Here is a 15,052-nt window from a genome sequence, read left to right on the forward strand (position 1 = left end):
TTGGGTTCCTCAGAGATGGAGTTGTAGGCAATTGGGAGTCACCAGGTTTGAGTGCTGGGATCCTCTTCAAGAGCTGCACAGCTTTTAACTGCTGAACTATGTTTAGTCATTTCAGAAATTCTTTTGTGCATATGTGTGTTTGAGGATGCTCACTGAAGGCAGAAGAGGGTGTTGGATTCCCTGAAACTGGAATTAGAGGAGATTGTGAGCTGCCTGGTCTGGGTGCTAAGAATTGAACTTAGGTCCTCTGGACCAGCTGAGCCATCTCTCTAGCCACTCAGCGTGGTTTGGATATATATCTGTTTTGGGCCTTACATACTCAACAAATGCTCTAACTCCTTGCAGGACTCAGTGCTCTTTAATCCTGTGCTTTCTAGATACCAAACTCAAGTTGAACTCAATTTGTAAGGTTTGGTGCCAAGTGTCTACCTGCTGAGCAATCTGAATGTCCCAGAGGCTCCTATGACAGTAGGAGGTTTGGCTGTTATCTTGACATTGAGTATCTTTGAAGTAATGACACTTTCTTTTTTGTCCTCATCTAGTCGCCAATAGGAGGCCCTATCGAGAATACTACGTGGAGGCTTTTGGAGATCCTTCTGAAAAAGCCTGGGTGGCTGGAAAAGCAATCGTCATGTTTGAAGGCAGGCATCAATTTGAAGAACTACCTGTCCTTAGGAGAAGAGGGAAACAGAAAGAAAAAGGATATAGGCATAAGGTAAAGACAATCTAAACAAAAGGACCTCTCAGAAATTATCTTATGGAAGAAACAGCATTATATAGATTTGATCTATCCTATTACCTTTGGTTAGTAGGCTATCTGAAGAAAGTTAGAAAGTCAAATATTTTGTAGGGATTAGCTGTGGCTAGTTTCATACAACTTTATGCCGAGTTTTTTGAGAAGTGATTCTATCTACCTTTTTGGCTATCTTTTATAAAAGAAGAAAATGGTCATTAGAATTAGAGCTAAAGATCTTACTCATTGGGACAGCTCTTGTCTACTAAATATACATTCTTTGTTTTAATCCTTAGGGCTGGACAGGAAAATAAAAGCGAAATATTCTAATTGCCCTGAATACTAATTATTTCTCTTAAAAATGAGAAATGGTTTTATATATTTGTTTATTTGAGATAGGTTCTTGTTCTTCACCTCAGGCTTTCCTGCCTTGGCTCTCCAGGTGCTGGAGTTAGAGAAATATTACCATAGTATCCAGCTTTGATAAAGCTTTTTAGTAGTTTTATTCTTTGCCAGTTTTCAGTTTTGTAGTTTCATACCTACCTATATTTTAATCGTGAGCATTTCTCTTTGTCTGTGTGTGTAGAGGTTATTTTGTTTGTTTGTTTGTTTTTTTTTTTTTCCGTTGCCCAGGCAGGTCTCAGACTTGGCAGGTCTCTTGCCACACAATCTTCAAGAATGCTCAGAACATAGGCATGTGACACCACACTAGGTTTATCTTACTGTCCTGAAATTGCTGAGTCAATATGTAGACCAGATTGGCTTTATACTCTGATCTACCTGCCTTTGCCTTGGAGTGCTAGGATTAGAGGCATGCCACTAAACCCAACCCAAAAGGTGGTGGTTTTTGTTTATTGTTGTGTGTGTTTTTTTTTCTACGAGACAAGGTTTCTCTGTGTAGCCCTGGCTGTCCTAGAAATTGCTCTGTAGACCATATTGGCCTCAGACTCACAGAGATCCACCTGTTTCTGCCTCCTGAGTGCTGATATTAAAGCTGTGTGCCACCACTGCCTAGTTGTCTTCATCTCTTAAGATGCTATAGCAACTTGTACTTTATAACTATTCTAATGTTTAGAATTATAAAATACTTAATATAAGGTTATCTTCTCACAGTATTTGTGTATGCAGTTGTTAGGATGCAAGTTTAACTGCTTTTTGCCACTGTCACTGTTCCCCCCCTGCATGGCAGCTGTGGGAAGAGATCAGGTTTTATGTTGAGTTCTAGCTGTGTAGATTTATTTTAGCTATCTTTAGAAGAATTCACTCGGGGTTTCCTGTTTTGGAAGCCTGATTTACTTCGATCACTAACATAAGCACAGATATATGTGTGGTCATGTCTGAAACTGGTGAAATGGTCAGTGTAGTACATTATAAGAGGAAGCTACCTGTCCAGTGACCTTATGTTTTATGCATTGGGGGAGCATTCCAAGTATTATTTGTGAATAGTAACTGTTAGGTAGAACTTTGCCAAATAACATTACAGAGATTCAAGCATGAAAAAAGAACAAAAACAACAACAAAAAACCCTGAAAGACAGGTTCTAGATTGCTTATTATTTAAAATGCTTATTATCTCCCTGTTTTTCCTTCCCCCTTTCTTTTTGGAATTATTGATATTCTTATTTTTCTTTTAATTTAAGGTTCCTCAGAAAATTTTGAGCAAATGGGAAGCCAGCGTTGGTCTTGCTGAGCAATATGATGTTCCCAAAGGATCTAAGAACCAAAAATGTGTCACCAGTTCAGTCAAGTTGGACCGTGAAGAAGCTATGCTATTTGAGGACTGTACAAATGACCCTGAATCGGAGCATGACCTGTTGCTTAATGGCTGCCTGAAGTCTCTGGCTTTTGATTCTGAGCATTCTGCAGATGAAAAGGAAAAGCCCTGTGACAAGTCTCGAGCTAGAAAAAGCTCTGAAAATATAAAAAGGACTAGTGTGAAAAAGGGCCTCCTGTCATTTGAAGCACATAAAGAGGAACGGAGGGGAAAAATTCCAGAGAACCTTGGCCTAAACTTCATCTCTGGTAGTGTGTCTGATAAACAGGCTTCAAGTGAACTTTCCAGGATAGCAAACAGCCTCACAGGGTCTAAAACTGCACCAGGAAATTTCCTCCTTTCTTCATGTGTGCAGAGCACTGATAAGGCAGATTTTGAGACTTCAAATTGTGATTCTTTATCAGGTTTGTCTGAGAGTGCTTTGATCTCTAAGCATTGTGTAGAGAAAAAGAAACTCCAGCCAGGCCTGGTGTGCAGCTCAAAAGTACAGCTCTGCTATATTGGAGCTGGTGATGAGGAAAAGCGAACTGATTCTATTAGTGTAGGTACCACTTCTGATGATGGGAACAGTGATCTGGATCCTATAGAACACAACCCAGAATTTGTTAACAGTGTCGTTGAAATTACAGATGCTTTTGATAGGACAGAGAGTGCTTTACCCATGCACAAAAATGAAACAAAGTATTCTAAATATCCTGCCACAAACAGAGTAAAAGAAAAACAGAAGTCCCTTATCACTAATTCACATACAGACCTCTTAATGGATTCTGCCAAGACAGTGGAACCTGGAACTGCTGAGATGTCTCAGGTTGATCGTTCTGATCTTAAAGTCTGTACTCCTGTTCCTAAACCCCAACCAGAATTTAGAAATGACAGTCTTACTCCAAAATTCAGCGCACCACCAAGCATTTGTAGTGATAACTCCTTGACAAAGGGTGGGGCTCCAAATCAAATTCTGTTACCTTTAAAAAGCAGACAGCCCAAGTTCCGCAGTATAAAATGCAAGCATAAAGAAAACCCAGCTGATGCAGAATCCTCGGCTACAAATGAGGACCTCAACTTGAAATGCTGTTCTTCTGATACCAAAGGCTCTCCTTTGGCCAGCATATCCAAAAGTGGGAAAGTAGAGGGCCTAAAACTACTGAATAATATGCATGAAAAAACCAGAGATTCAAGTGACATAGAAACAGCAGTAGTGAAACATGTTCTGTCAGAGTTGAAGGAACTCTCCTACAGATCGTTAAGTGAGGATGTCAGCGACTCTGGAACATCAAAGTCATCAAAGCCATTACTGTTTTCTTCTGCTTCTAGTCAGAATCATATACCTATTGAACCAGACTACAAATTTAGTACATTGCTAATGATGCTGAAAGACATGCATGATAGTAAGACTAAGGAGCAACGGTTGATGACTGCTCAAAATCTGGCTTCCTACCGTACTCCAGATCGTGGGGACTGTTCTACTAGTAGCCCTGTAGGGACATCAAAGGTTTTGCTGTTAGGAAGTTCCACACACAATTCTGAAAAAACTGGAGATAGTACTCAAGACGCTCTCCGACTGAATTCTAGTGAGGGTGACTCTGCCTTGTCTGGAGAATTGTCTTCTTTGCCTGGTTTAGCTTCTGACAAAAGAGACCCTGCTTGTGGTAGAAGTCGCACAAACTGTATTCCAAGGCGCAACTGTGGCCGAGCAAAGCCATCGTCCAAATTGAGAGAAGCAGTTTCAGCCCAGATGGCAAAACCCCCAATAAACCCAAAAACCTTAAAGACCCAGCGAAAAAGAAAGTTGAATCGACCTCCAGCGGTGAGCATTGGCGCTAACCTGCTGGGAGACAAAGAAAGTGGAAGTTTAGTGAATGGCCCATCAAGGGGTGGGGCTGAGGATCCTGGTAAAGAAGAGCCTCTTCAGCAGGTGGGCCATTTAAGAAAGGAAGACGGCCATTTTTCTGATGTACATTTTGATAGCAAGGTTAAACAATCTGACCCTGATAAAATTCTTGAAAAAGACCCTTCTTCTGAGAACAGGAAAGGCCCAGAGCTGGGGTCTGAAATGAACAGTGAGAATGATGGACCCCATGGTGTTAATCAAGTGGTGCCTAAAAAGCGGTGGCAGCGATTAAACCAAAGGCGCCCTAAGCCTGGAAAACGCACTAACAGATTTAGGGAGAAAGAAAACTCTGAGGGTGCCTTTGGAGCCTTGCTTCCTGGTGACTCTGTGCCGAAGGAGCGGGAAGACTACTTAGAACCACGAGCTCCTCCTACAAGCATACTTGAGGACTCAGCAGCAGATCCCAATCATGTTGGCCACTCGGATTCAGTTGGGCCACGACTAAATGTTTGTGATAAATCCAATGTTAGCATGGGTAATGTGGAAAAAGAGACAGGAATTCCCAATTTGACACCACAGACCAAGCTCCCTGAGCCAGGTAAGGATGCATCTGGTAGTAAGTGATTAGAGAATTTGTTGATAATGTTGTTTTTATGATAGAGTAAGAAACAACTTGAAAAAGACTGAAATTTAATGCTGGTGTGTCTGTATTTTCAGACTGTTTTGTTTTGTTACCTTTGGGGGTTGAGTTTAAGACCTCATGCATGCTAGTCAATAGTTGCCTCATTGGTTTTGTGTGTGTGTGTTTAATCAGAAGACTTTTCCTTTTCAAAAGAAAAACAATTTTCCCTCCTGTTTCTAGCTTGTTGTCTTACAATGTTGACTGACATTTTGGGATCCAGGAGGTAACTGAGAGGTGCTAAGAGAGGTGTGCTAAGATATCCTATCTCATGGGCTACCTTTCCACTCTGCTGTGTCTTAAGTTTCTGTTTTGAGACAGGGTGTCTGTGTAGTCCTGGCTGTCTTGGAACTTGGTTTGTAGCCCAGGCTGCCTCAAACTCAAGAGATCCGAGGCTGGGATTAAAGGAGTACCACTATGCCAGCTAAATTATTTTCAGAGAAGTTTAATGTCTCACATAATGATTTTTGCTGTTTTTGCTTTTAATAGTTTTTATTAGGTGTCATAGCCAAGAAGCTATCTATCCCAGTGTAGTAGTATTCTTTCCTGTATTTTAGGAGTTTTATTGTCTTACGTCTTCTACCTATTTGTCTTGTTGTTGCTAATTTTTTTGTATGGGCGAAGTCAACGTCTCTGAATTCTTTTGATGTGGATATTCATTGCTCCCAAAATCATTTGTTGAAGAAACCGTACTTTTTCCATTGAGATCATCTTACTTTAGCTTCCTGTGTACTGGGATTGTAGATTCCCAGCTTTGAAAGAGTTTGAGAATGCTGGACTGCTTGGGACTGCTTGAGGGAAACAAGTGAACCATGGGCTTCCTGGGCTTTGCTGTTGTTCTTAAATTTTATTTTTATTATTTTTAATTATGGGGGGATATGCACATGAGTGCAGGTCTCTACAGTATGTTGGGAATTGAATTTGGGTTCTCTGGAAGAGTATGTACATGCTCTTAATTGCTGAGTCATCTCCCCAGCCCTTTTGGAAATTTGTTTTGCTTTTAATTTATGTGTATGGGTTTTTCTTTTTACTTTTTTTTTTAAGATTTATTTATTTGTTTGTTTGTTTATATATTTATGTATACTGCCTGTAGGCCAGAAGAGGGCACCAGATCATCTCATTTTAGGTGGTTGTGAGCCACCGTGTGGTTGCTGGGACCCGGGTTTCCCCCCCCCCCTTTCGTTTTCTTTTCTTTTCGTTGTGGTAGTTGTTTTTCCGAGACACAGTTTTTCAGTAGCTCTGGGGCCAGTCCACTCACTCTGTAGACCAGGCTGACCTTGAATTTACAGACATCTGCCAGTCTCTGCCTTCTGGGTGCTGGGATTAAAGGCCTGAGGCACCACCACCTGGCTATGTGATTTTGCTCACAGAGGTTAGAAGAGGGTGTCAGTTTTGCTGTTGTATGCTGCCAAGCTTGCACGGGTCCTCTAGAAGAACAGCCAGTACTCATACCAGCTGAGCAGTTTCTCCAGCCCTGTAAAGTTTTTTGATTATTAAATCTTTTTTTCTTCTTCTTTTTTCGAGACAGGGTTTCTCTGTAGCTTTCGAGCCTGACCTGGAACTCACTCTTGTAGCCCAGGCTGGCCTCAAACTCAGAGATCCACCTGTCTCTGCCTCCCAAGTGCTGGGATTAAAGGTGAGCACCACCACCGCCTGACTTTCCTTTTTTTTTTTTTTTTTTTTTTTCTTCAAGACAGTTTCTCTGTAGCTTTGGTTGTCCTAGAGATAGCTCTGTAGACCACTCTGCCTCCCGAGTGCTGGAATAAAGGCATAAGTCTGCTTTGCTTAGATTTGTTTTGAAATGACTCATTTCATTTAGTCTCGTTGACTTGATTGTTTCAAGGAATTGATTGTGTTCTTTCAGATTGTCCATCCAGTTTGTTGGCGTACAGTTCTAAATGATTTCATTTATACTGTCTCTTTAAGATTTAAGTCCTTGCCCCCTAATGTTGTCAAGAGCTTGTAGTATGTATATATTTTTCTTTTTAAAACTTCAGCCTGCAGCCTGAAGACCTGGAGGGAATTGATTGTTCAGCAATAAAGAGTGCATACTGTTCTTGCAAAGTGTTGGGGATCTTCAAAATACCTGTCACAGAGGACCTGAGTTAGGATCCCAGCAGGCATGTAGAACAGATCATAACTGCTTGGTACTTCAGCTCCAGGGAGTATAAAGCTCTCCTGGCTACTGCAGGCATCTGCACTCACATGCATATAACTTGTATGCTTCCCCCTATTTGATTCAATTTAAGAAATTAAATATATGTATAAACAACAGTTAGTAAAAAAAAGTCCATGAGAAACTAATTATAATATCAAAAAGTAAATAGTAAAAATTTTCAAAACTCTTCCACTTGGTACTTAGAAGTATTTTTCTTTTTTATATTAGAGATTTAGCCTAAGACCTTGCTATATCCTTGACAAGCCTTAGCTGATGTACATACCTGTAGCACAAAAACCCCTGAGACAGATATTGGGGTTACAGCTGAAGATCAGAGAGGCAGAGCAGTAAGCCACTAGAGAGACCTTTTACCTCTACCAATGCTCAGACTGCCTAGACTGCACTGTGTCTCCACCAAACCTCAGACTCCACACTCCAGTGAGTTCCTGTCTCTTCCCCATTACATTCCTCTCTCCGCCCAGCCATATCACTCCTGTCTCCACCTCCCTAGTGCTGGGATTAAAGGTGTGAGCCACCACCACTTGGATCTGTTTCTGGATCGATTTTGTGTAGTCTAGGGAGATGGAGAGCCTTGAACTCACGGAGAAGGAAATCTGTCTACCTCTGTCTCTGGAGTCCTGGGATTAAAGGCCACCACTCCCTGGCCTCTAGTGGCTTAGCTTTGCATTCTGATCATCAAGTAAGCTTTATTTATTAAAAGACAGATAAATATCACTATACATTCCTAGCTTCTGATTTTTGTCCTTTCTTGTATTCTCTATACTAAATTTTATTTCTGCTGTACTTTTTTTCTTCTGATAACCTTGGATTAAGTTTTTTGCATATTTCTCATATTTTAGGTTATTCTGGAATTTGCTATGCTGGCCCTCAACTTGTAGATAGATATTCTTTCCTGCCTCTATTTTCTCAGTACTGGGGTTATTGAAGATGTATGTTACTAAACCTAATTTCCTCCCACCTTCTTTTTTTTAAAGATTAAAAAATTTGCGTGCGTGTGCGTGCACACACGTGTGCACAGTATATCTGTTAACTGCTGAGCCATCTTTCCAGTCCCAGAGCTGGCTTTTAAAACCAGCAAACAAAAACCATATGTAGTTAATAATATAATTATCTTCAATACTAATTTTGCTGAATATCATGTTTCATTCAGTCTCCAGTATTTTCATTTGCCTCAACATTCTTAATTTCCCTAATTTTTTCTGATAATTTTTTCTTTGACCGATTGGTCGTTTTAGAATACAGTTTTATTACCGTGTGTATACATTTTTCTGATTTTTGTACTGTCATTGATTTCTGTTTTCTTTCCATGGTGGCTGGATCGCATTTTGGATTGTTGTGAGCCACCATGTGGTTGCTGGGAATTGAACTCAAGACCTCTGGCTGAGCAGCTAGTGCTCTTATCCACTGAGCCATCTCTCCTGCCAGTTTTGTTTGTTTTTTTCAAGACAGGGTTTCTCTGTGTAACAGTTCTGCTGCCTTGGAACTCGCTTTGTAGACCAGGCTTGCCTCAAACTCAATTTGCCTCTTCCCAAGCACTGAAGGCATGTGCCATTACTGCCCAGTGTCTCCTTCATTTTGAAGGGAAGTTTGGCTGGATATATTGGCTTGCAGTTTTCTCTTCAGCACTTTGAATGTATTTATTTACATCTAGTATGTAAGGTTTAAGAAATCTGTGAAAAATATAATGGGAGTTTCCTTGTATGTGATTAGTTGGTTTTCTTGGTGGCTTTAAAATTCTCTGTGTTCTTTGACTTTCAACAATTTTGATGTATCACAGTATGGTCTTCTGTATTCTGGACCTTTATAGATGCTGGGCAACTTCCAGTCTTTTGGGGGGGTCCTTTGAACTTGAATTTCTGTGTATTCCTCTCAGGTTTGGGAAGTCTTTTCAAGCAAACTTCTGGTCCTTTTTTTCTTGAAACATTATGTAGTCTGTGGTGCACTTGGTGGTTTCTTGTTTTTATATTTTCTTCACACTTTTTTTTTATTCTTTTGAGTACATACTTTTTAATTACCTGTTTTTTGTTTTTTTGTTTTTTTTTTTTTTTTTGCTTTGTTTTGCTTTTAGAAGGGTGCAATGGTTAGTGTTTTAAATTTAGCAAGATCTACAATCACCTGGGAGATGGGCTTCTGGACGTGCTTGTGAGGGATTTCCCTGATTACTTTAATTGGCATGAGAAGGAGGACTCTGGGACCTGGGCTGTAAAAGTAAAGAGAGCAAGCTCAGCCTTCTCTGCGTACATTGATCCACCTCTCTTTCCTGTCTGTCTGGAATGTAGCTAACTGCTTCAGCTCCTGCTGCCTTGAACTGCAACTCAAGCATTTTGAAGCTCTTCCCTTAAATCTTTTTGTTGTTGTGTTCTCTTACAGCGATAGAAAAGAAAGCACAGGATGTGGTAGGTGCTGGGCAGTAAACACCACACCCCAAGTATTTGCTAAGAGCTGGACTCCCAGCCCTTGGAATTCTCTCTGGCATTTGCCAGTTTTCTTTCTTCTACTTGATGACATTTCAATTCAAATTCAATTTTCTGTTGAATTCCTCTAGTTCTGTTTTAGTCCTCTAGTAAATTTCATTTCAGGCTGGGTGGTGGTGGTGCAAGCTTTTAATACCAGCACTGGTGAGTCAGAGGCAGACAGATCTCTGAATTTGAGGCCAGCCTGGTCTACAGAGTGAGTTTCAGGACAGCCAGGGATTAAAATATTTTCATTTCAGTTCTGTTCTCTCACCTCAGGGTTTTTGTTGTTTGGAATTTCCCTGTGATATTTTAATTTTGCTCATGCATTGGTTGAATTTTATTTTTAATTGTTTGTTATGTTATAGATAGACAATTGAGTTTCTTAGACAATATTTTGAATTCTTTATTGGGTTTTATGTGCTTTTTGGAGTTCGTTTGTGGAGAAATTTCCCCCTCCTTTGTTTTATATTGGGTCATATTCCACCCCCATTCTCCAGCCCTGGTATTTCCCTACCTCACAAACTGAAGCTGCCAGTGGATCTGAGCTGAACCGGTTTGGTGAGTGGCAGTATCTGAGAAAGTGAAAGGTTCTTCTTATCCTTTATTTTATGATTATTCCTGGGATTGGAATGTTTATAGAGTTACCATAAGTGTCAGCATTTCTGGGAGTAACAAGGTCGCTTATTCTGCTTTTTAAGAACTGTTCTCTTATTTTAAGTCTTTTTAGTGCTAACAGTATTACATTGTGTGGATGCGTTAATTTTATTTTCATCGGTTGGTGGGTTCAAGGGTGTTTACACTTAGGACTTTATATATACCTAGGGATGGAAATGCTAAGTGATTTAGTAATTTTGTGTTTAGACCTTTCAGGAATTGCTAGAAAAGTTGCTCTTTATCTAATTTTATGTTCTTAGTAGCAGTATGAGAGTTTCTGTTTCTCCAGATGCCCATTAGCACTTATTTGGTTGTAGACGTTCTAGTGAGTATGGAGTGGTCTGAAATTGTAAGAATACCAAAAAAATTTTCATTTCTCTGATTAGTGATTTGTGTATTTTTCATGTACTTATTTGGGTGTGTGTGTATACATACATACATACATACATACATACATACATACTTTTGTTGGAAAAATGTCTTATCTAGTTTTGGGTTATATTATTGTTATGTTTTCTTTTGTGGTCTTGGGGATAAACCAAGGGCCTAGTGCATGAGCGTTCTACCCTTGAGCCTTCTCATGATTGTAATTTAGCTCTTTGTCTTTCAATTGTAAGCATTCCTCGTTCTAGATATTAGTAGTACATATGATGCACAAGTATTCTGAACTGATCTTGACCATAACATTTTTTTGGTGTTTTGTTTTGTTTTGATTTGTTTTCTTGTTTTTGAGGCAGGGTTTCCCAGTCCTGGATGTCCTAGAACTCACCTTGCAGACCAGGCTGACTTTGAACTCACTGAGAACTACCTGCCTCTGCCGCCCAAGTGCTGGAAACTAAAGGCATGGGCGCCATTGCCTGAACTTTACCATAACCTTTTAAAGTACAAAACTTTTAAAAAATTTGATAAACTCTTTTCTTGTGTATTTGATATTATATTTTGAAAACATTGTATAATCTGTGGTCATGAAGATTTACACCTGCTTTTTTTCTAGAGCCTTTAATGCAATGTTTTTAAAGTAATGGTATGAGTTAAGCTACTCAACGTTACTCCTTTACATGTTGGCAACTTTTTGACTCAGTTATAGTATTAAAAAGACTTGTTACTAGCTGTGTGTGGTAGCTCATGCTTATAATCCTAGCACTTGCTAAAATAAGTCAGGATGATGACTGAGTGTTTGGAGACAGCCTGGGCTACAGAGTGACCCTGTTCCCTTAGAAAAAGTATTCTTTTTTTTTTTTTTTTTATTGTGTGGTCTTGTTGACACGTGTTTAAAAAACAAACTAGCAGCAAATATGTAAGGGTGACATCGGGTGTCTTCAGTCGCTCTCCACCTTATTTTTTGAGCTAGGATGTCTCAGTGAACTTGGAGCTCAGCAGTTTAGCTAGGCTGGTCAGCCTCAGGAATATTTCTTCCCCATTTTCTCCACTTCTAGAGTCCATCTTGGAAGGAGAAGCTATTCATATCATAGTTCTTAGAACAGTAGTTTGCCAATTGCTTCATCTTTGAAATTAGAATGTGAATGTTTAAAGTTTGTACTTTTCCAAGATGATTTAGACTTCTATGAATCTTCTGTATTTCATATTAGATTTGTTAATTTCTTCAGTGTCCTCCATTAGAATTTTGATAGAGAATGTGCTGAAAGCTATAGGCTCCTTCAGGCAGTGTTGCTGTTCTGGCTTCCAGTCTATCAATATGGAATGACATCTAAGTTGTACTTTCATTTCTTTCAATATTGTTTTGTAATTTTCAGTTTATAAGTCTCATACATTTTGCTAATGTATCCACAACTTAATTTTGACATTTATTTATTGATCTGTTTATGTGTATATGCATGTACATTTTAGAAGTTATAGAACAATTTGTGGGAGTTGATTTTCTACTACTTTTATGTGGGTTCCAGGGTTTAACTCAGGTCATCAGTACCCACATCCACTGAGCCATGCTGACCCTAAATACTTTTTATTCTATTAAAATAAAATTGTATTTCAGGTTTCATCAGATTGCTTATTCATAAATATAGTTGATTTTGTATACTGATTTTTTTTAATTATTTTTTAATGTGTATAGGTTTTTTAAAAAATATTTTTATGGTTTATTTAACTTTATTTTATGTGCATTGGTGTGAAGGTGTCAGATCCCCTGCAACTGGATCTTCAGACAGTTGTGAGCTGCCATGTGGGTGCTGGGAATTGAACCCGGGTCTTCTGGAAGAGCAGTCAGTGCTCTTAACCACTGAGCCATATCTCCAGCCCAAGTGTATAGGTTTTTTGCCTACACATCTTTACAATGTGCACTGTGCCTGCAGAATCACAGATGGTTGTGAGCCACCATGTGGGTACTGGGAATCAAACTCGGGTCCTCCGGAAGAGCATGAGCCAGCTTCACAGCCTAGCATATTGATATTAAAATTTGTTTGACTTGTTCATTAGTTCAGATAGATTTGCAGTGCACACATCTGCAAATGTAGATTACTTCTGCAAATGTACCTTACTTCTCTACTTACTCTGCCTAATTATTTTTGCTAGAATCTCTAGTGATGATGCACAGATGTGGAAAGAGCAGCAGACATTCCCAATCATCAGAAAACCATTTGGTGTTTTCATTATATCACTAACTGTTTTAGTGGTGATTTTGACATTGAAGAATTCCCTTTTACCCCTGTGTGTTAGTAAGTTTCTTGTTGTTTTGACTTTAAGCTTTCAGAGCTTTCTGTCTATGGTAGTGAGGACAGTTGTTCCGTTACAGAGCAGAACAGCTCACATCATGGCACACAGGAAATAGAGAGCCGTGTCTAAGCTAACTGGTTTCTTCCTCCTGCTGGTTCCCCAGCCTGTTGTGTTGTGCCATACACATTCAGGTTGGTCTCTCTTCCCTCTAGTTTTTCCTTTCTGGAAACGTACCCTCTCAGCCCTGCGCGCACACGTGCCAGTAAAGCTAGCACTCTGCTTTCCTGATCTCCATGGTTCTTCTATTTAATCAAATTACAATTAAGATTAACCATCAGTCTATACTTCATTAATTTGTCAGACAGTTTGGCGCTTATTTGGCTCTTTTCCTCCCTTTATCTACCAATGTGTATCAAACTTATTTTGTAGTCTTAGGGTTAGTATCACTTACACTTGGTTGTGGTATATAGTACGATTTTTTTTTTTTAATTGCTAGGTTTGGTTTGCTTTTTTGTGATAATCTTTGTCTGGTTTTAGTTTGAGGTAGTAATGGCCTCATGGAATGTGTTATTACATGGGGGTTTGCTTTGTTTTTGTCTTAATGGGCATTAAATTTAGGGCCTCATATATGCTAGGTGAACTCTATATCTAGTCTATATCCCCAGCCATTTTTTTTTGACATTTTATATTGAGAAAGGGTCTCATTAAGTTGTTTAGACTGAACTTAGTGTACAATATCTTTGGCAGGCCTTGAACTTGTGATCCAGATTCTGCCTTTGTCTCTGGAGTAGCTGGGATTGAGTCTGTGCCATTATGCCTGGTTTTGTTTTGTTGGTGCTGTTAGTGACTGAGCACAAATCTGTGTTCTATTGGTGATCTGTACTCCCGTTTTTTTTGTAGTCTGCAGTGGGAAATGTGTGTCTTGCTTACTATGTAGCTCAAGTTACCCTCCAACTAAAAACCCTCCCAAGTGATGGAAATGGAGGCATGTTCCCAAACCCCACTCTCCCACCCCCAAGTATTTCTTTTTCTTCTCTTTCTCTTTTAGGGTTGTTATATGTGCAGTGTTCTGCCTACATGCCAGAAGAGGGCACCAGATCTCATTATAGATGGTTGTGAGCCACCATATGGTTGCTGGGAATTGAACTCAGGACCTCTGGAAGAGCAGCCAGTGCTCTTAACCTCTGAGCCATCTCTCCAGACCTTCTTTTTTTTTCTTTTAAAGGCAAGCTCATGGTAGATTTACTTCTGGTTCCAGATTATTACTTCTGTTTCTTTTTCTCGTTTTTTTTTTTTTTTTCTTTCCCCTCCTCCTTCCCTCCTTTCCGTCCATCTGTCCCTGTCTTTGAACTTGCTCAGTAGACCAGGCTGGCCTCAGACCCAAAGATTTGTGTGCCTCTGCCTCCCAGGTACTGAATTAAAGGTGTGTGCACCCACTGCCCAGGTTACTTCTGGTTCTTGATCAAGTACATTGCTTTTTAAAATTGGTTTCCTCTAGGGAAGGTAAACTCACATGCTCAAAGTGGAGGTTTAGATATTTAGTGTATATAGCAGGAGTTGGGCTTTTTTTTTTTTTTATGTGTTTGTTTCCCTTCAGTTATACTTCAGCTTAAGCATAATTTAAACAGGAATGGTTTAGGAATATTCAACCCCCATCCTTAGTTAGAATCATCTCTTTTTCTTTGTTGACAAGAAGACCTTTCTGGGGTTTGTTTGTTTTTAATGGAATTTTTAAAAACAATAAAAGAAATTTTGTATGGCATTTATTTATTGTGTGTGCTGGTTGGGATGTGTGTTTAGGCATGTGCAACACAAATAAGGTCAGGAGGACAGCTTGGTAGAGTCTTTTCATCCCTCCCACCATGTGGGGCCAGGGATAGATTTCAGCTTGTCAGGTTTGGCAGCAAGTACCCTTACACCATGACCCAACTCTCCTGTCCAGGATTTTGTTTGTCTAAGGCAGGGTCTCATGTAGTCCATGCTGCCCTCACTTAGTGGAAAGAGACCTTGAATTTTTATTCTCCCCTCTCCACTAAGCACTGAATTTCATAGATATGCACTGCCACATCCTAAAAGTAAG

At 39.7% G+C, this 15,052-nt stretch overlaps 1 protein-coding gene across 12 annotated transcripts in view; it reads left to right on the forward strand.

Moving 5' to 3' along the window:
* Positions 1-15,052, forward strand: part of Nsd1 (nuclear receptor binding SET domain protein 1) — a 112,559-nt gene that overhangs the window by 30,209 nt on the left and 67,298 nt on the right. For all 12 annotated transcript variants that reach the window (XM_050144058.1, XM_050144064.1, XM_050144057.1 and 9 more), the window contains 2 exons: positions 543-715; positions 2,373-4,932. In XM_050144058.1, coding sequence (XP_050000015.1) covers positions 543-715; positions 2,373-4,932 — 2,733 coding nt within the window. The remainder of the gene's footprint in view (positions 1-542; positions 716-2,372; positions 4,933-15,052) is intronic.

The sequence above is a fragment of the Alexandromys fortis genome, unplaced genomic scaffold (assembly GCF_014885135.2).
Source record: "Alexandromys fortis isolate MF-2015 unplaced genomic scaffold, M_Fortis_MF-2015_v1.1 scaffold_1, whole genome shotgun sequence".
Classification (NCBI taxonomy): Eukaryota; Metazoa; Chordata; class Mammalia; order Rodentia; family Cricetidae; genus Alexandromys; species Alexandromys fortis.